Raw genomic sequence first — 21967 nt, 5'->3', positions numbered from 1 at the left:
AAATAAATCAGGAAGGGGGCAAACACTTCTTCACACCACTAACTGCACAATGTCCCTGTGGTCCGAGCACCTATTCACTCTGTTACCTGAGGCGTATAAGCCTGCCCAGTTCATAGTCTCTGGTTTTTATTTATTTTTTCAGGTGCATTTGTTTAATTAAGAAGTTAATATATAATTACATATAATTTGTTCCATAGATACTATGCAATTGGTTCAACTGAGAAAATGAATTGAGGCTTAATTTTTAAAAATGACAAAAAAACTAAACAATAGAGCTGAGCATAACTGTACTAATCAAGCTTGGCGGTAGTGGGTGATGTCCTTGTTAAAATGTCCTTATCTGTGCTACAGTTCAGCTCAGAGCCAGGCAGGCCCCCCCTTGCCACAATGAGTGCACGCCCCTGCATGTCATGCATGTTGATCATTTCTTCTAGTCTAGCTGTTAAAAATGTGCACTATTTACAAGGGCTGCACTAACAACTATTTTGATAGTCGAATAATCTATTGATTATTGAAACACATAATCAATTATTCAGACTATGAATTGCACAATTACTCAATGGCTCTTTATTTAGCCATCGTCTCTGATTGGCTGGAGGGGTGTGCATTATTTCCCAGTCAATGCACAGTAATAATCCACAGCTATTAAGTATTTGCAGTGAAAGCGGCCTTATCACCGTACAACAACATAACGCTTTACCCGTCATAAAAATGATATCACCATCGAAAAAGCTTTCCAAAACCTTTTGTCTTTTTAGCAGGTATGGATACTATAATTATTATGACAGATAACCTGCTGGACAGTCCACTAAAAAGTGGTTGGTATGTCAAAACACCTGTCTTGACAAGAGCAAGCACTATGACTGGATAATGTTTTCCTTTTAAAGAAATTCTCACCCACCAGAACAAGAACAGAAATGTAAGCATATCCTATATCCTTTGTTAAGATGCTGTATTTAATCAGTTTTTTTTCCATATTGCTATAGAAACGGTTTGGTTTCAACAAATGATTACAATGTGGCCTAGTCATAGTCTCCACATACAGTGGTGGCCAAAATTATTAGAACACATGGCATATTTAAGAGGTTTCAGTTGTTTTTGTTGAATTGGCCATTGAAATACCCATAAAACAAATGAAATATCGACAAAGTCATTTTGCTCTATAAACCATAGAATAGAGCCATCATGAGGACATTTATGTCATTTTCCATACAAAAAACAAGCTAGGCCTATTTCACTGTCAATGTCACACAATCATGTTCCTTCACAGAAGAAGCCAAATTACCTGTGTAATCATTGTCAGGTGTGATCGTGGTTAAATTGATGGTGATGCAAGAGTCTTAGGACACAGCAGTGTGATTCTTTTGAATGTACAAGGCCTATCCTGCTCATTAAGTGATTGGTAACATCAGGGTTTTGTCACTGAGGCCACACCACCAATTGGTATAAATTCAAAGCCTCTAGCAGTGGTCTTGAAGCACATGTTGCTCTTTGAACATGGCTAAGGTGAAGAAGGAGCTAACGAGTGAGCAACGGGTTCGAATAAAGGCCCTTTTTGATGCTGGCTGGAGTTATCGCCGCATAGCCAAGGACTTGAGATGCAGTCCAAGCACTGTAAAGTACACTTTAGACCGCCATGATGCCACCACACCAGAACCGAAAGGGGAGAGGTAGAAAAAGAAACTTTCAGACAGACAAGTGAAGCATCTCAAAATTCTCAGTCTTAAGGACCGAAGAAAGACCTCACGAGAACTGCGTGATGAGAACAACACCACAATGACTAATGGTGCAACAGTGTCTTCAAGAACTGTGCGTCGGAAACTGGGAGAAGAAGGACTTGTTGGCAGAATAGCAGCAAAGAAACCATTACTGAGAGAGAAAAATATAGTGAAACGCCAGAAATTTGCAAAAGAACACAAGAAATGGACAAAGGAAGATTGGTATAAAGTGTTGTGGACTGATGAGTCCAAGTTTGAACAGTTTGGCAACAAGCGAAGAGTATATGTTCGACGGAGGGAGGGGGAGAGATATAAAAATTAGTGTCTCTTGCCAACAGTTAAACACAGAGGGGGTAGTATTATGGTGTGGGGTGCCATTTCAGCCTCAGGAACAGGTGACTTAGTGAAAATTGATGGCATCATGGATAAGAAAATATACCACAACATTCTGGTGAGGCATGGAGTACCATCTGGGAGTCATCTTATTGGGCCTGGATTTATTTTCCAAGAGGACAATGACCCTAAACATTCTTCTAACTATTGCCGGAACTACCTGCGACAGCAGGAATCTGCTGAAACATTGAAAATGATGGACTGGCCCCCTCAAAGTCCGGACCTCAACTCCATCGAGCAAATTTGGGGCGAGTTGGACAATAAAATGGACAGATCTATTGTACATTCAAAGGAAAGCCTTTGGCTTGAGTTGCAGAAGGCATGGGATAACATTAGTGATGAGTTGCAGAAGGCATGGGATAACATTAGTGATGAAGAAATATATTGACACTATGCCAGAAAGATGTGCTGCTGTAATTGCTGCAAAAGGTGGACATACCAAATATTAAAGTTAAAAGTGAATAAAAATAGTAGGACTCACTTCATCTGATATTTGTTGTGCTCAGAGCAACCATCTGCATGTTTCATGAACATTATGAAATGAAATCATGTTTTGGAGGCAAGAAAAGGTCAATATTTTCAGATCTGTCAGGTGTTCGAATAATTTTGGCCGCTACTGTATGTAGGCTGTATAAGAGACGATGGACAGTGTCATTGACATTGATGTCAACATTAGGAAAATTAACATTAACTAAGATGGTCACTGCATGATTAACATCAGCTAAACTCTAGTTAGTGACAGGGGATTAAGTTGTAGCAGTGTAAGTGGATGTGTAGTTACATAGCTACGTTTCTTTCAAACTAATGGGCAACATTTTAAAACCATGTTATTTACCTGCCTAACAGAGTGCAATACTATAGTAGTTGTGCTTCAGGTGATAGTCTTGGCTTTACAATGTACTTTACTGCAAATTGCAATTTAGTACGGGGGAGTGTTCAAAATGACAGCACTTCCGGGTTACGTCATGCCCACGCCCGAGTTACGTCACGCCCACTTCCGAGTACGAGTACAGATACGGATAATTTAGTAGGTTGAACGTATATGGAGACACGGATAATGCCATACTTGCTCACCCCTCGGTCCTATACAGTACAAGAAAGGTGTACTTCAAAAAGTGGTCACAGAATGTATTATATATTTTCTATTACTATTAGTTAGTAAACTACAGTGCATCTGGAAAGTATTCACAGCACTTCACTTTTCCCACATTTTGTTATGTTACAGCCTTATTCCAAAATGCAATAAGTCCACCTGTGGTAAATTCAGTTGATTGGACATGATTTGGAAAGGCACACACCTGTCTATATAAGTTCCCACAGTTGACAGTGCATGTCGGCGCCCAAACCAAGCATGAAGTCAAAGGAATTGTCTGTAGACCTCCGAGCCAGGATTGTCTTGAAGCACAAATCTGGGGAAGGGTACAGAAAGATTTCTGCTGCTTTGAAGGTCCCAATGAGCACAGTGGCCTCCATCATCCGTAAATGGAAGAAGTTTGGAACCACCAGGACTCTGAATGTCCACCAGAATGTCCTTGAATGGCCCAGCCAGAGCCCAGACTTGAATCCGATTGAACATCTCTGGAGAGATCTGAAAATGGCTGTGCACCGACGCTCCCCATCCAACCTGATGGAGCTTGAGAGGTGCTGCAAAGAGGAATGGGCGAAACTGCCCAAAGATAGGTGTGCCAAGCTTGTGGCATCATATTCAAAAAGACTTGAGGCTGTAATTGCTGCCAAAGGTGCATCAACAAAGTATTGAGCAAAGGCTGTGAATACTTATGTACGTGTGTTTTTTATTTTTAATAAATTTGCAAAAATTTCAAAAAAAACTTCTTTCATGTTGTCATTATGGGGTGTTGTGTGTAGAATTTTGAGGAAAAAAATGAATTAATTCCATTTTGGAATAAGGCTGTCACATAACAAAATGAGGGAAAAGTGAAGCGCTGTGAATACTTTCCGGATGCACTGTATATATTATTTCCTCTCAACATATATTAATAACCAACTCAGCTGTATTTCATTGCCTACAGAACTAATGAAACCTTTTTTTTGTTGATTCTTGTTCTCAAATGTTTCTTGCTGCATTGCAGGACCCCACACAGGCACCCCATTGCGGTGACTCTATTAGACTGTCCAGCAGGGCTCTTTACCTTGTCGCCCAGGTGATGCCTCAAGTCCCCTGCATCCTGTAGTTTAGACTTGTGCAGCACCCAGCGGTACCTGAGTTCCTCCAAGCATGGGTCATCTACCCCCGCCCCACCCTGGGATGTCAGCAGCCCCTGCAGGAAGCTCTGACCCAAGCCCACATGGGACCTCAGCTCCTGCAGATATGAATGTGAACATACAGATATGGGAGAACCTCCATCTCTTCCTGAGTCCCAGATATTGTAGATATTGCAATATACATATTGCACTTGATTGGCAGGAATATTAAATCATTGTTCTACTGAGAACACTGGAAAATAACTGATGAAACCTGTTGTTTACAGAAACTACTATATACTGTGCAGTACTTGCAACGATAGAGAAAGACACTGCGTTTCCTGAAAAAAGAGCCCTCTAAAATGTATTTTGTTTCCTGTAAATGAGGCAGTTGTTGCATATATGGTCAGATGTATTAAAGAATGGCTCCCCTTGATATAAACCATAAACTAAAATGCTTATTTTACTATTAAAAAATAAAAGAAAATGCACCTCAAGTTCCCTCTGTCTGAGCTTCAGTTCATTGGCTGTTAACTTTCTCCTCTGTCTCAGAATTCTGCTGAGTTTAGCATGCTCTGCCTGAAGCCAGGCCTCAAACTCTTCCTGAAGAGAATAAAAACAATGAAGTAAGTTATCAGTAACTTATGTGGGAACATAAAAATAAATAATGAAATGCATTCATTATCACAGTGAATATTACCTGTGTGTGCTGCCTCAATTGGTATACACAGGTTCCAGAAGATTCCTGGGGAAATGACTCGTCCCCTGTAACTTTCCCCTGCTCCTCTCCAGAAAGTCCCCAGCAGAATATTTGATTCTCGCCACTCTGCTGTTTAATTCCCTCCCTGTGGTATCTGGTAGAGCTCTGACTGCATATACTTTCCAAATCCATTTCCTGAACCCCAGCATTAACCTGACTGACACTGGCATCTTGCTGCCTCAAAGCCTCATCAACACTCACCTCATCTCCAGTCTCTAACTCCCCCTCAGGCCTCTTCCCCAAATCCAAAACTTCATCCCCAGCTCCAAGTCCGTCTTGACCATCATATCTCGCATTAAGTTCCTCCTCATCTCCAAAACCAAGTATCAACTCAGTCCTGACACCCTTCCCCTTACCTCCAGCCTCCAACTCCCTCTCAGCTTTGGCATCCTGCCAAAACCCCTTGCCTTCAATTTCAATATCAAACCCTCCCTCATCTCCAGCCCCTAACCTCCCCACTGGCCTCTCATATTGTCCCAAAGTAATATCCTCATCATGAATGCCTAATCCTCGCCCAGCCTTGATATAATTTCCATAGCCTATATTCTCAACTGCAGGCCCAACCTGCCACCCAACACTTGGCCCCACACAGTCTCCCTCATGGCCAGTCCACAATTTCTGCCCTTGAGCATCCTCTCCCTCAACCACCCACAAGTCCATGTTTGTTTGAATCTGTCCCACTCCTTTACCCTCATTTCTTGTCATGCTTTTCACTCCATTACCATTCAGAAACCTGCAGATGGCAAAGGTTACAACACCGCACATCACATTCAAACAAGAACGGATTTGATAAATATATCAAATGTATGTTATTTTTCTTTTTAATGTCCATTAGGGAGGTCACTAATGAATATTTTGGTAATCAAGTATTCTATCGATTATTCTAATGATTAATAGATAAAGGATAAAGGAGAACGTAATAATGTATAAAACATACCAACAGAGTACCTGGCAGAAATATGCCCAGAAAACTGAAATGGTGAAACACTTTTTTTATTATTATTCTTTTGACGACACGGCACAAATTTAAACAAATAACAATGTTTAACAATAATAAAACAATGGATTTAAAATGTTAACTATTTGATAGAAACCAAAAAAAATAATAGATGGCTCTTCATATAGCTACTATTTATTATTTATGCCATGAGCTGAAAAAGTTTGGGAATAACTGTAGGTTTTGTATTGCCTGTAAAACTATGGCTATATTCCAATAGTTATATATATATAATAATAGGAAATGGTAGTACAGTACACTGCAGTATTGTTGTTTTTCACTCTGTACTCCAGCAAACAAACAGTTGAAAGACAATAATCATTATGTGGTTTAATTACAAACTTTCATCTTTAATTTAATGGTTGAACCATGTAGGAATTACAGCCCTTTTTACACAGTCCCCCATTTTATACATATTTTAGGGAATCAAGAAAGAAAATTGGACAATTTGGCAGCTCAAATGTTTCTTGAACAGGTGTGTTAAGTGTCATCGTTAGTTCATGCATAAAAGGGCTGCCAAAAAGTCTAGAGTTGATTCTAGGAGTGCAATCTGCATTTGGAGTCTGTTGTTGTCTCTCAACATGAGGACCAAAGAAGTGTCAATGCCAGTAAAGGAGGCCATCATTAGGCTGAAAAATCTGAAAAGAAATAAATCAGAGACATAGCCAAAAAATTAGGTGTGTAAAAATCAACTGTTTGAAGAAGCAATAACGCACTGGTAAGCTCAGCAATGGCAGCGACCTGGTAATTACCTGGGCTGTAATTCCTACATGGTTCACCCAAAATGGATGTAAAAACACAAATTGAAGCTGAAAGTCTGCACTTTAACCACTGTGCTTGGTTTATTTCAACAGCTTGTTTGCTGGAGTACAGAGCAAAAAAAACTAAAAAATGTGTCACTGTCCAAATAGCCATACACAGACACATACACATTGTAAATAAATAGCTGAAAGGTTTATAGCCTATTTTATTACACAAACCATAAAAACAACAGGCAACCTAATAGAATAGAGGTATTCACATTGGATTCACTTCATGCATGTAAATCCCCAAAAGAAATACTTCTTGAAGTGCCTCTTGTATATATAGCCTACTGATAACGTTCTTGTGACATAAAAAGAATTTGTCAAAAGCTGAATCGTTCGAAAAGTCAGTGCAGGTATTCCTTTCACATTTCTCACAGCTTCAGTTGTGGCCGACAACTAAAATTTTGAGTCTGAAATGTCAGAAATTATTAGCCTTTTTTTTGGACCTCAGAACTCCCTGTCTGTGTTCCCTGTCTGTGAATGAACTTCCAGAAAATGAATAAATGAACTGTTAATGCAAAAAAAATAATCAAGGATTTGTAATCGAATGACTCAAGTTATTCAAGGAATTGTGATAGCCAGAATGTTCATGTATTCATTATGTGATGTACAAAAATATGGATACAGAGAATTATGAGTTTTAGTGGTTACTGTGGTACTCCCAAATCAAAGGTGGGATACTAATGAGCAAGTCAAATTCAGGCCAGCTGAATCCATATTTTCTGTCCCAATATACCCAAATTTTCTTCCTGGTTGTGAATGTGTTGCATAACAACACAATTTACAACTTAGTAATTTTGTATGGTGACAAATTGAGCAGTTGACATAGTAAAGTCCACTAGAACTAGATAGAGGCATAGTGCGACCATGGTGTTATATACCTTAAGACCTGAAAAATAAAGGGAACAGTCTTATTCACTGGTCGCCATACCTATGGAGGTCCATACCGCACATGTGCAGAGAAGTCCATGAGTCATTCAGACGCTGCAGGTCCTCCAAGATTTTCCCCTTCCCCTCCTCTGATGTTCTAGTGAGCACTCTCTGACTCAAAGCCTCCACGCGGCGTAGCTCCAGTTCCCTTTCAGGGAGTTCCCCCAGTACTCTCTGTGACAGACAACACCACTCAGTACTAAAGGAGGAGGCCACATATTCATTGTGCACTTTTTTATATTGCAAGTACAATGTTTTAATTATCATGTCAATATCATGTTATTTTTAGCTCCTAAAATGGTGAAGTAGCTGAACTGATATTAGCCTGTTTATTGTAACCTTGGGTGGTGATTGGTAGCCTAGCCAGCTACTTTAGTCTGACTCTACTGTAGTGTGGGTGAAGGATAGATGGCAATAGCAACAACCTGGTAATGACCTGGGCTATAATTCCTACATGGTTCACCAGGATGTAAAATGGATGTAAAAACCCTCAAATTAAAGCTGAAAGTAGGCATTTTAACCAATCAGCTTGTTTGCTGGTTGTTTTATTGCCTCTGTCACAGATTGCTGTGAGAGTTAGCGGTCCGGGAGTGTAGTCGCTGGTCACACAAGTGTTTGTGATTTACGGTATGTTATTTGAGGGATTTTCATTGGCATTTTATTTATGTAACAAACTGTGCTGTTTTGTTCAAGAGTATAGCACTTGAAGAAAATGTGGGTGTGTGTTTAAAGAGGCAAGTGTCCTGGCAATGCGGATAGTGGTTCTAATACAAACGGGCAGGTGGCTCAGCCAAAAGTGTTCCTTGTAAAATTGTTCACGTACGTACACACATCGTTTTATAGACGGTTTTTTTCAATGAATGTTAAGATTAACCAGATAAAGATTTCATAGAGATTTACCTGCATAACAAGTAGTACTGCAAATCGCAATGTAGTACGGGGGACTGTTTAAACCACACCACTTCCAGGTTACATCACGCCCACTTCCCAGTATGAGTAACGGATACATTTAATTGGTTTAACATATACGGAAACGAGTAATGCAGTACTGACTCACCCAAGTAAAGGCTAGTCTGGAATCTATCTTGTCTCCCATTAGCTCAGGGCAGAAAAAAAACAAAGCATCATCGCCATCCCCCAACTGCTTATTACACCCTAAAGGACATTATAAACTTTTAATTCTTTCTGCAGTTATCTGATCTCGGAAAACTTTGCATGAAAAAATTATACACCATTTTAGCTTTCAGGATAGTGCAAATCACTATTTTGAATAAGCCATATTTGAACACATTCCTGCTGAAAGTTTCAATGTCACTCGTGAATTATGTATTAACTTGGAGTATGTTCGAGTAACTTGAGAATTTCAGAATTTCTGCAGGTACGGTATACTTTTCTCGTTTCTTGTTTCCTCATCTCCACTCTATGTGTTCATAAGGTATCTATGAAAGGAAAATGTATACTTTATTCAAACACTGCAAGACAAGTGGAGATGCTGCTTGGTGCTTCAGTTAGCTCAACTGTTAGTTTCAACGAGTCCTTCTTTTCGGGTTATTGATGCTCTTGCTGTGTGAAACACTCCTTTAACTGAGATTAAGCTGTCTGAGAAGAATGTCATGATCAGCTTGATATTTTCCCTCTGGATTCCAAAGGACGTAATCACATTCTGATGGAGCTTAAGTTGAGAACAGAGAGTAAGGGGAGGAGGGGATAGAGAGTGGAGAGCAATGACCTCAGCATCTGGTTGCCAGTTGTCTGCCCCAAGCTCTCTCTTCAAGCTGCAGAAAGGCTCCAGTCTCAGCATTGTCTTCTGCAACCCTTGCTGCAGAGCAAACAGCTTCTCTTGAAAGTAATGGTGATCAGCAGTGTTCTGTTCACTCTCCCGGACTCTCCCCTGAAAGACATTACATATTGACATTTAGCAGACGCTCTTGGAGAACGGCTTGCATAGATGACATTTTCACATACAATCTATTTATATCTCTGGATATTTTTACATCAGCAGTTGACATTCAGAACCTTGCTCAAGGGTATAATGACAGCACCCCAGCTGGGAATCAAATGTACAATCAAATGTACAAGCGCAATTCCCTAACGTGAAAGGACAGCAATGTGTGGACTGGGTTTGACATGCAGCCTCCCACTACCTATGACACGTGGCCTTGTGTGGGAGCTCTTAATTTAACTGCCATTCTTTCACCAATTATGTTCCTGAAGGAATATTTATTTGTTGTAACACTCAACCATAAAGGTTCTATATCTGGCAGGAGGATTACAGCCAGGTTAAAAAAAATAGATAAAACAAATGCAACAGGCACTCAATAAGCAAGCCAACATTTTGAATCTGATCCATCAAGGGTCAAGCATTGGAAATCTGTATAAGCTGTAAATAAGTTAATTTGCAAAACTGGTTATGGTGAGGAGACACAAACTCTTTCTCGTTGGATTATAAATCAACAACCAACTTCTAAAAGATCCAATGTCTAAGAATAAAAAATAAAAAAAAACTCTAGCGTCCAGTATACCAACTGGGCACTACTTATTCATGCGATTATCTAATTAGCCAATTGTGTGGTGGCAGTGCAATACATACACTCATGTAAATATGGGTCAGGAGCTTCAGTTAATGTTCACATCAACCATCAGAATTGGGAAAAAAATTTATGTAACTGGCTTTCACCGTGGAATAATTGTTGGTGCTAGACAGTAGTTAGAGTATCTCAGAAACTGCTAATATCTTGGAATTTTCTAGAGTGGCAGAGAATGAACAAATAAAACAATTTTTATTTGTCAGCCATTTCACCTTCTGAAATCACAAGCTGATATTGATTCTTTTTTTTACCATGATAAATATACTGACAGGGTTTAGTGCACACCTCTGTGGCGTTGTTCAGAAGCCTTGGCAGAAGATGGCACAAACCCAACATTTTGAAGTGAGCGGTCTAATGACGCGTTATAATCACATATTTGTGATCGTACATGTTTGGGCCAGTTCTGGAGGGATCACATATTTGTGATGTGTGGTTTAATCACAGTTAATCACTCATTATTCTCTGTTACTGTAAAAAAAAAAAAAAAAAAGATTACCAAGGCCCAGACACTGGTGATTTACTCATTCAATGAGTGAGGTGAGTTTAATTCCAGGCCTGAACTTTTTATTCTGAAGTAACTCTATGCCTCCTAAAGTATCCAACTGCAGTGCCTGTTCTGTCTGGTGTTAACAACCACCAGTTCCTCTAAACAGTTATCAAAGGATTTCAGAATGAAGATGGTTCATTTCCACCAAGAAGGAGAAGGCTACAAAAAACTCTCTGAACTCTGAAACTGTTCATTTACACAGTCAGAAACATTAGTAGAAAATGGAAGATAAATGGATCAGTTGAAGTAAAGGCAAGGTCTGGAAGACCAAGAAAGAGTTCTGATAAAATTGCCCGAGACCTGGTGAAAAATGCTCAGAAGAACCTACACATCACTGCAAAAGAGCAGTAAACACAGGTCAAGCTGTTCACAGCACAACAATACAACCCCTGGCAAAAATGATAGAATCAGCATACTTTGAGGATGTTCTTCCAGATTTTTTACTTCATAGCAAATAAACAAATCACAGACCTGACACAAAACTAATTTTGTTTGACAGCTGAACATTCGGGCTTCATGAAACACACCTCAAACAAATTAGATTATTTTAATTAATGACATGGCGGCACGGATGGTGCAGTGGGTAGCCTTGCTGCCTCGTAGCAAGGAGGTCCTGGGTTTGAATCCCCGTCGGCCGGGGCCTCTCTGTGCGGAGTTTGCATGTTCTCCCCGTGTCTGCGCGGGTTTCCTCCAGGTACTCCGGTTTCCTCCCACAGTCCAAAGACATGCAGGTTAGGCTGATTGGAGAGTCTAAATTGTCCGTAGGTATAAGTGTGTGAGTGAATGGTGTGTGTGCCCTGCGATGGACTGGCGACCTGTCCAGGGTGTATTCCTGCCTTTCGCCCAATGTATGCTGGGATAGGCTCCAGCCCCCCTGCGACCCTGTTCAGGATAAGCAGGTTCAGATAATGGATGGATGGATGGATAATTAATGACATACTTTTTTCCAGATCAAGTACAGGAAAAAATTATGGAATCACTCAATGTTGAGGAGAAAATCATGAATTACTTTATTGTATTTCTAAAACAAATACCAGCACAAGTCTGAATATGCAAATTAGTCTGCAGTTAAAAAGGAGTGTTTGCAGACCTTAACAAGCTGAAGGACTTGGCTAATTGAAGGTAAACATGGCTCCAAGAAGAGAGCTGTCAATTGAAACAATGGAAAGGATTATGAAACACCTTCAAGAAGGAAATCCAACACAGAGTGTGGTAAAAGATGTTGGTTGTTCCCAGTCAGCGGTGTCTAAAATTTGGTGCAAGTATAAACAAAATGGGAAGGTTATAAAAGGAAAACATACAGGTAGACCACGGAAGACCTCAAAGTGTCAGGATAGAAAACTCAAGGCAATATGCCTTGAAAGTAGTAAATGCACAACAAAACAAATGGCAGAAACAGGAGTCAATGTTTATAAGAAATCGGCTGAACGAAATGGGATTTACATACAGAAAAGCCAAAACGGAAACCAGCATTAACACCTCAACAGAAGAAAACAAGGTTGCAGTGGGCTAAAGAGAAGAAATAATGGAGTGTGGAGGACTGGATGAAAGTGATATAAAGTGATGAATCACAAATCACTTGGCCAAGGTGATGATGGATGATGCTGGAACTTTTGTCTAGTGCCGTTCCAATGAAACATACAAAGATAACTGCCTGAAGAAAACAAGCAAATTTCCCCAGTCATTTATGATATGGGGCTGCATGTCAGGTAAAGGACCAGGGGAGATGGCAATCATTACCTCAACATTCAATGCACAGGTGTACACTGAAGTTTTGGACACTCTTCTCATTCCATCGATAAAAAATAGGTTTGGTGATGAGGAAGTCATTTTTCAGGCAAACAGTGTTAAAGCTTTTCTTCAGGAAAGGCATATCAACTCAATGACATGGCCAGCAAACAGTCCGGATCTTAATCTGATAGAAAATTTTTAGTGGAAATAAAATTTAAAAAAAGGTCCATGACAAGGCTCCATCCTGCAAAGCTGATCTGTCAACCGCTAACTCTAGAAAGTTGGAACCAGCTTGATGGAGAATATGGTTTTTCATTAGTGCAGTCCATGCCTCAAATAATTCAGGCCATCAAAAAAGCCAGGGGAGGAGCAACAAAGTACTAATTGTGATTTTTTTTTTTTTTGATAATTCTAAAAACATTTCCTCAACATTGAGTGATTCCATAATTTTTTCCACAACATTGAATGATTCCATATTTTCTTCCTCTACTTCATCTGGAAAAAAAGATCCTATTAGTTAAAATAAATGCATTTAATTTATTTGAGCCAAGCCAAAATGTTCAGCTGTTAAACAAAAATTGTTTTGTGTCAGATCTGTGATTTGTTTATTTGTAAACAAGTAAGTAACAAGCTAGATGAACATCCTCTAAGTGTGCTGATTGGTATTATGTTGGTGTACCATGGCAGGGATTGCTCTACACCTAGTAGTTTGCTCTGCAGAACACAGTCCATGACTTTAATGGCCTTAAATACGGTCAAACTATTAGTTTTTATCCTTGTCCATAAACATCCAATTCTCTTATGAGAACAATATATGATGTAATGTATGATATACTATGTAATTCAGATTAGTCATAATTGGTGCAATTTTGAGGCAGTGCCTGTTTCTTTCTTTTCTAACAACAACCTGCTAGACCCCCATCAGTCTGGCTTCAGATCGGGCCACTCGACAGAGACTGCGCTCCTCTCCGTCAGTGAGTCACTTCATGCCGCACGAGCAGCCTCCCTCTCCTCTATCCTCATTCTTCTAGATCTCTCTGCTGCCTTCGACACTGTGGATCACTCCATCCTCCTGTCTGCCCTGTCAGCAACGGGCATCTGTGGCACAGCCCTGGACTGGATTGAGTCCTACCTCTCTGGTCGCTCCTTCCAGGTTGCCTGGGCTGGTTCGGTATCGACACCTCGGCCCCTCGCCACAGGGGTTCCCCAGGGCTCAGTCCTTGGCCCGCTTCTTTTTTCTCTCTACACTCGCTCCCTTGGCCCTGTGATCACTGCACATGGGCTATCCTACCACTGCTATGCGGACGATACCCAACTCTTCGTCTCGTTCCCGCCGTCTGATACGCAGGTTTCAGCCAGTATCTCTGCTTGCCTGAGGGACATCCAGAGCTGGATGGACAACCACCATCTAAAGCTCAACCCAGGTAAAACTGAAATGATATTCATCCCTGCTAATACCTCTCCCCATCTGGATCTCTCCATTTCTCTCGGGGATACCACACTCACGCCGTCACCCAGTGCAAGGAACCTCGGCGTGGTGATGGACAGCAGACTGTCCCTTTCCGAGAACATTGCGGCGGTGACCCGGTCTTGCAGGTTCTTCCTCTACAACATACGGAGAATCCGCCCCTTTCTCACCCCCTACTCGACCCAGCTCCTGGTCCAAGCGATGGTTCTGTCCCGCCTGGACTACTGCAATTCCCTCTTGGCTGGCCTCCCAGCGTCCGCCATCAGACCCCTCCAACTCATCCAGAATGCAGCAGCTCGTCTGGTCTTCAACCTTCCCAAATACTCACACGTCACCCCCCTGCTTACTTCCCTCCACTGGCTGCCTGTCATGGCTCGCATCAAATTCAAAACATTGGTGCTAGCCTTCCAAGCAGTTAAAGGGTCTTCCCCAGCTTATCTGCAAAAAATCATCAGACCCTACACCCCTGCCAGACCTCTTCGTTCAGCCTCCACAGGCCGCTTGGCACCTCCCCCTCTCAGAACCTCCACCTCACGCTCACGACTACTGTCTGTTCTGGCTCCACGGTGGTGGAACGAACTCCCCGTTGAGGTCAGAACTATAGAATCTCTCCCCACCTTCAAGCGCAAGCTGAAGACGCACCTCTTCAAGCAGCACCTCTCCCCATCCCTCCCTACCTCCCTGTGAACCTTAATTGTTGTCTCTGTGACTTGCTTTGTGTATCGGTATTTTTAGTTGGCTAGGTAAGCAGTGTTTGGATAGTTAACTTTGGTCACTTTTGCTCTTGTTTGTTTGTTTGTTTGTTCAAAAAAAAAAATGGCCCTTGTCCTTATCTTTGTTGTACAGGTAGCAGTTGAAATTGTACTTACCTCTAGGGTCTTTCAGCGAACTTATCCCTGGTTATGGGTATGCACTTTGTTGTACGTCGCTCTGGATAAGAGCGTCTGCCAAATGCCAATAATGTAATGTAATGTAATGTAACACATAGCGCACTAAAATAAGAGCCTCAAAACCCAGGGTTTGCATAATGCATTTTTGTTTGGTGTTTAGATCATTTGTCTATTGAATTGCCTTAGCTTTTATAAGTGAGCTCAGAGAAGGGTCTCAAGAAGCGATAGCCTGTTTATTTGTCATTGTTAATGTCATCCTGTACATTAGCTTATCGGTAGCCTATAGCCTATTCATTTATGTTTAGTCTTAGTAGACTAGTAATGCATAGTGTTTTTTGTTCGCACGTGAAACAATAAAAGAACCATAAATAACCCCAAAAAATAGAGATATGGTGGCCACCCCAAGACAACCCTTGAACCCCCCCTGGCCACACCAGTAAAAAAAAAAAAATCCTAGAACCACCCCTGAAGACCTACATGACAGAGTTTCCAGAAAGAATGACCTCAACACAAAATTAAGCATCTGAAGTATGTGAAAGAGTATTGTTTTTGGAACAATGCGCTTTGGACTGACAAAACCAAAAATGAACTTTTTGGCCACCACCAAATTGTATGTTTGGAGAAAAAAGGGTGAAGAGAAGAACAACTTGCCAACTGTGAAGCATGGAAAATGGATCCATTATGCGTTGGGGTTGTGTGGCAGCTGGGGGCACAGGAAATATTGTTTGATTTGCTGACCACTGCTATCGGGAAAAAAATGAAATCATATCAGACATTCTGTTATGGAAACCTTCAAAAAGCAGGAAGTTGAGCTACCCTGCTATAATCTGCCATGATACTGGCATTGACAGGGTGGCCCACCGTTGGAGGAAAGTTGTGGTCGGACTCTCGCCCAAGGGCAAGCGATAATGATGATGATGGGGAAAAATTCCAAAAGTGAGAATTGAAAGACTCTTAGCTGGCTACAGGAAGTGTTTACAAGCTGTTCGAGTTGGAAAATGCTAACTGACAGGGTTCCAAACTTTTGTACGAGGTCTTTTTCTTTTTTAAATTATTTTGAAACTGTACCAAATTTTACTAAAAGGTAATCTGTAACTGTACCATACAGAGCTTCTGTTCACATTAATTTTAAAAAAGGCATTTGTGATCCAGTTGGAGTTGGTAAGGAAATTTTCAAATTATGTAAACAAAAGGTTTATACATTTATCTGGCCAGACATGATAAAGCAAGACAAAGCAACCCTCTCATTCTTGTTTCAAGATATTTTTGTAAATGAGTCTCAATTTATGAGGGATACTATGGTATGTTCACTGTACTTTCAGTTTCAAGCCCCAGAAGGGATAATATGGCTAAATTAAACATTCAAATCTCATTTTCTTTTGGAAGAAATTGTTTGATAGTGGAATAGTTGTTGTCACGTCCCAGTGTTTTAGGATGTATAATGCTGTTGCTTTTTGGCTGTTTTGGGCTGGGTACTGCTGTGTTTTTGTGTTTCCCTATACAGGCGGAGGGGAGCATGCATTCCGTTGCTGAGAGACACACTTGGACGAAGGGGATGCAGCATCTCGTCACGTTGGAGACCAGATGCAGCCATTGCTAACAATGCCGGTGGTCGTCGCGGAGCAACACATGCCAAGAAGAATGCAACTATATAGGAGCTGCACGCTGTCAAGAGCAAGACTACATCAATTCACATACAGCTGGAAGCTATGCCGCTTTGACCTCCACTACCAACAAGTTGTCTGTGACTTTAAGAAGATCTTTAAGAGACCGAACTTTGGAGAAGTTTCACCCCGTTGTAGAACAACTTAGACGGTGAGACTTCCGAATCACGGACATTTAATTAACAAGGATATTATTAGTATAGGACTCTATTTAGCTTTGTAATTATTAAACATTCTCTTACTTCTTTATAACGCTGCATACTGGTTACTTCTTTCTGAAGGGTTTGTGATAGTGAATGTTATGCCGTAATCAACTCTCTTTGTTATTGAAACATCGGTGAGTACCAGGTCGTAACAGTTGTTATCAGTAATATAAACAAAGAAGAAGGTAAGATTATAACTCACAAACAGCTGATTAAAGTATTTGGTAATCTCTGTTCCAATTGACGGCTGCCCTGCCACTAAAATGGAAAAGGTTATTATATTATATAAAATCAATAATGCCATTTTCCTGATAGTTGTCTACCAACCAACTATTAAAGACTATAACTGGCTAAAAGAGAGGAAGCTAAATACAATAATCTATAAATTCTACCTTCTTCTGTGCAACCCCACATAAACTTCATCACAGTTTGAAAGCTCTTAGCCTATATAAAACTACAATTTACTCTTCAATAAGATACTTTAAATTGAAATGAATACACACATTCAGTGGCAGCAGCTAGTTAGGATGGGCCCCGGTTTTTTTATGGGCCCTTCCTCTGACAAAAATGCCAACCAAGATGCAGGCACAAACATGCAAATGCTGGCTCATGATTAACTTTGGTTATTGAGACACAGGCTACATCGTTTGCGATACTTTAGAACATTTGTATTAATCAAGTCAGAACCATGGACCAACGTGGATGATCATAAAATCAAATGAACAAATCAACAAATCAACAAAAGATAGTTGAGATGTTTACATAAGTAAAGCTATGCTACTTATGTGTCAGTATCAGAGGAAAAGCACAACAATAAATTCACTAAATGCATTTTTTTGCAATGAAATATGAATTAATGTATGAAAATCAGTTACTTTCTTAGCTTTTATTTTTTTGTTTTATCTTTCAACTTGTCATTAGTATTTAAAAAATTAACAGTTTATTTATTTTTATTGCAGGTACTTATACTTATTATGGACGAAACTCCTCCAGTTACATTTAAACAAATGTAATTGATGGTAACTGCTGGGAGAACTAGTTACTAGGCAGATAAATGGCGCTCAATATTCCATGCATTAGACTAGCTAATATCAACACATGATCAAGACAGTTCACATTGGAAAACAGCAAATACATTTCCCGGCAGCACTCTTGGCATATCAGAAAATAACGGCAACACCACTGAATTAGCCTGCCACAAGTTATTTCATTGAATAATTAATACATTATAGCCTTTCTTTCTGTAAAGTAGACACACGGTATAAATTTAGCATGATTGTACAAAGAAAGTGTAATAACCATGACCGTGACGAGTTTGCTTATTTAAGGATATATAAACACACACTACTGTTAATTCATACATTGTCATGTTATGTTCCAGTGAATGATCCAGAGATTGTTCACTAAAATTGAATTATTTATCCAAAGATTTTTTAAATGGCATCGTTAGAATCACTACTGATAAATAGATTCAAATACAAAAATTTGAGAAAACATTATAAACATAATAAAAATGAATAGTGATCTATATTTAACTCAATTTTAACATAACTCTAAGTTGACATTTACATTTTACATTTTAGTCATTTGGCAGACGCTTTTAATCCAAAGCGACTTACAAGTGCATAGGTTCTACCATAAGTCAGAGCATCACATCCAGAAACTAGCAAAATACACAGGAAATGCTGTTCTAAACATAGTTGTCATCAAAAGTGCATTTTTTTTTTTTTTGGGGGGGGAGGGGGGGTAGGCAAGTCATTCCACCACTGAGGAACCAGAACGGAAAACAGGCGTGAACGTGCAGCTCGACCGCCAGGTGCCCGTAGAGAGGGAACCGTAAGGCGACCAGAGCTGGCAGACCGGAGTGGTCTAGCTGGGGAGTAGGGAGTGATCAGGGATTGTATGTAAGGTGGGGCAGTCCCCTTAGCAGCCTGAAATGCCAACACTAGGGCCTTGAAACGGATGTGTGCGGCAATAGGAAGCCAGTGGAGGCCAATGAGAAGCGGAGTGACATGAGCCGACCTGGGCTGACTGGTGATCAGGCGGGCTGCAGCATTCTGGACCAGCTGGAGGGGCTTGATGGCACATGCTGGGAGACCGGCTAGGAGGGAGTTGCAGTAATCCAGGCGGGAAATGACGAGCGCCTGGACTAGGAGCTGGGTGGCTTTCTCAGTCAGGAGATGACGGATACGGCGTATATTATACAGAAAGAACCTGCAGGTTCTGGCAGTGGAGGATACTTGTGGAGCCAGGGTGAGGCAGTTATCAAGAGTCACCCCAAGATTCTTTGCCGTACGGGAGGAGGAAACTACAAAGTCCTCAACAGTCAATGAGAGGTCGATTGACGGAGAGGACTTAGCAGGGATGTAGAGAAGCTCAGTTTTGGCAAGGTTGAGCTTCAGGTGATGGGAAGTCATCCACGCAGAGATATCAGCCAAGCAGGCAGAGATCCGTGTGGTGATTTGGGTGTCGGGGGGGAAGGAAATGAAGAGTTGGGTGTCATCAGCGTAGGAATGATAAGAAAAGCTGTGGGAAGAGATAACAGAACCAAGAGACATGGTGTATAGCGAGAAGAGGAGAGGCCCAAGAACCGAGCCCTGCGGGACTCCAGTTCGTAGGGGGTGAGGGTCGGAGACTGCGCCCCTCCAAGTCACCTGGTAGGAGCGACCAGAGAGGTAGGAGGAAAACCAAGCGAGTGCAGAACCTGTGACACCCATCCCAGACAGCGATGAGAGCAGAATCTCATGGTTGACTGTATCGAAGGCGGCTGACAGGTCGAGGAAGATGAGGACAGAGGAGAGGGATTTTGCTTTAGCAGAGTGGAGTGCCTCAGTGACCGCGAGCAGGGCGGTTTCAGTGGAGTGGCCACTCTTGAAGCCAGACTGGTTGGGGTCATGGAGATTGTTCTGGAGAAGATAAGTGGACAGTTGGGAGCAGACCGCCCGTTCCAGAGTTTTAGCGAGAAAGGGAAGGAGTGAGACAGGCCGGTAGTTGTTCAGGGCAGAGGGGTCAAGAGTAGGTTTTTTGAGCAGGGGAGTGACTCTGGCCCTCTTCAGGGAAGAGGGCATGGTGCCGGAAGAGAGGGAGGTGTTGATTAGAGAGGAGAGAAAAGGGAGAATGTCATCAGATATAGATTGTAGGAGGGGAGAGGGGAAGGGGTCAAGAGGACAGGTGGTTGGGCGGTGGGAAGTAAGGAGTTTCAGTGTGTCGGCGTCAGAGAGGGGAGAAAAGGAGGTTAGGGAGTTGGGGAGGGTAGGAGGGTCAGCAGGGGTGGAGGGTTGGGAGAAGGAATTGCGAATAGCATCGACCTTCTTTTCAAAGAAGGAGACAAAGTCATCAGGTGTGAGTGATGAGGGGGGTGGGGGGGGAGGGGGGGCCAGAAGAGAGGAGAAAGTTGAAAACAGTTTGCGGGGATTAGAGGCGGTCGCGTTAATTTTCGAGTGAAAGAAGGAAGATTTAGCTAGAGAGACAGAGGAATGGAAAGATGATAAGAGGGCATGGAAGGAAGCTATATCACTGGGGAGACAGGACCTTTTCCATTTTCTCTCCGCCGCCCGCAGTTCGGTTCGGACAGCTCGTAGAGCATCAGAAAGCCAAGGACTGGGGGGGGAGGCCCGAGCTAGTTTGGTGGTGAGGGGACACAGAGAATCAAAGGAAGATGAGAGGGAGGACATGAGAGTTGTAGCCGCATCATCGGGAGACAGTCGAGAGAAAGACTCCGCAGATGGTAGGGAGGAGAGGATTGTAGATGAGAGGGTGGAGGAAGACAGGTGGCGTAGGTTCCGTCGACAGGTGACAGTGGATGGTGGGAGAGATGGATGGGTGTTAGAGGACAGTGGAAGAGAGAAAGAGATGAAGGAGTGGTCAGATATATGGAGTGGTGTTACAGAGAGGTTGGTTGTTGTGCAGCTCCTTGTGAAGATGAGGTCAAGAAGGTTGCCTGCTTTGTGGGTGGGAGGGGAAAGAGTGAAGGTAAGGTCAAAAGAAGAGGGGAGGGAGAGAAAGGTAGACTGGGTGGACTCTGAGTTGAGGTTGAAGTCACCCAGGAGGATCAGGGGGGTGTCATTGACAGGTGAGGAGCTGAGGAGGATGTCCATCTCATCCAAAAAGTTCCCCAGAGGACCGGGGGGGGCGATAAACAACAATAACAAACAGTTTGCACGGCAGAGTAACAGAAACCGCATGAAATTCAAAAGAGGAGAAGGAGAGGGATGAGGAGAAGACACTAGATCTCCATGAGGATGAGATTAGGAGACCTGTGCCACCTCCTCTGCCAGAGGTTCTGGGTGTGTGGGGAAAAAGAGAAGGCAGAGGAAAGGGCAGCCGGGGTGGCCGTGTTCTCTGGTGAGAGCCAGGTTTCAGTTAAAGCAAGAAAGTCAAGGTTGAGGTGGGAGGCATAGGCAGATATGAAGTCTGCTTTCTGGACGGCGGACTGGCAGTTCCAGAGGCCACCAGCCACACAGAGATCAATTGACAGGCTACAGCAGTGGAAATCTAAAAAAATAAGTCTAATATATACCTAATAAAGTGCTCACTAAGTGTCATTCCATCACTTCCTGTTTCACTAGAGTATAAAAATGAGGTAACAAGCATGCAAAATGCCTTTGTCATCCATCAGCATGGGAAACCTCAAAGAACTGTCAATTCAGAAGACATGGATAGTAATCGACCATCACAAAATACTCCAAGGAATAAACTATATAATTTCAGCAATAAACTCAAAATCCTGAACGTGTGAAAAATACTAGACTATTAATGCTTCAATGAACCAACCAAAATCAAAATGTATTGAATAAAAAAATATATTTCTCCAAAATCAAGGTTCCATAATTATTGGCACCCATGGTTTAGTGCATCCACCAAGCAAATGGGCAAGGATAATAGCATGGAGTAATGCTGGACAAGGTTAAGGAACACATTTGGAGGGACTTTGGACCATTCCTTGCAAGATCCTTCACATTCTTCGGTTTGTGCTTACCAGCTATCCTATTCAGTTCAGCACGCAGGTTATCAATTGGATTCAGGTCTGGCACCTGAGATGGCCATTGCAGAACATTGATTTTGTTGTCA

The 21967-nt window shown here is 41.8% G+C and overlaps 2 protein-coding genes across 2 annotated transcripts in view; both read right to left on the bottom strand.

The window, feature by feature from the left end:
• Positions 1-5733, bottom strand: part of LOC133128846 (uncharacterized) — a 15975-nt gene extending 10242 nt beyond the window's left edge. The window contains exons 1-3 of the mRNA XM_061242653.1: positions 5014-5733; positions 4806-4916; positions 4262-4432 (exon numbers count right to left, since the gene is read on the bottom strand). Of these exons, the coding sequence (XP_061098637.1) occupies positions 4262-4432; positions 4806-4916; positions 5014-5733 (1002 nt within the window). The remainder of the gene's footprint in view (positions 1-4261; positions 4433-4805; positions 4917-5013) is intronic.
• A 317-nt stretch (positions 5734-6050) lies between these two features.
• Positions 6051-21967, bottom strand: part of LOC133129468 (nesprin-3-like) — a 529943-nt gene continuing 514026 nt past the window's right edge. Inside the window, exons 13-15 of the mRNA XM_061243585.1 lie at positions 9536-9697; positions 7808-7980; positions 6051-6708 (exon numbers count right to left, since the gene is read on the bottom strand). Of these exons, the coding sequence (XP_061099569.1) occupies positions 6564-6708; positions 7808-7980; positions 9536-9697 (480 nt within the window). The 3' untranslated portion in view covers positions 6051-6563. The remainder of the gene's footprint in view (positions 6709-7807; positions 7981-9535; positions 9698-21967) is intronic.

Source organism: Conger conger, chromosome 5 (genome assembly GCF_963514075.1).
Source record: "Conger conger chromosome 5, fConCon1.1, whole genome shotgun sequence".
NCBI classification, from domain to species: Eukaryota; Metazoa; Chordata; class Actinopteri; order Anguilliformes; family Congridae; genus Conger; species Conger conger.
This window is presented reverse-complemented; position numbering and strand designations above follow the sequence as displayed.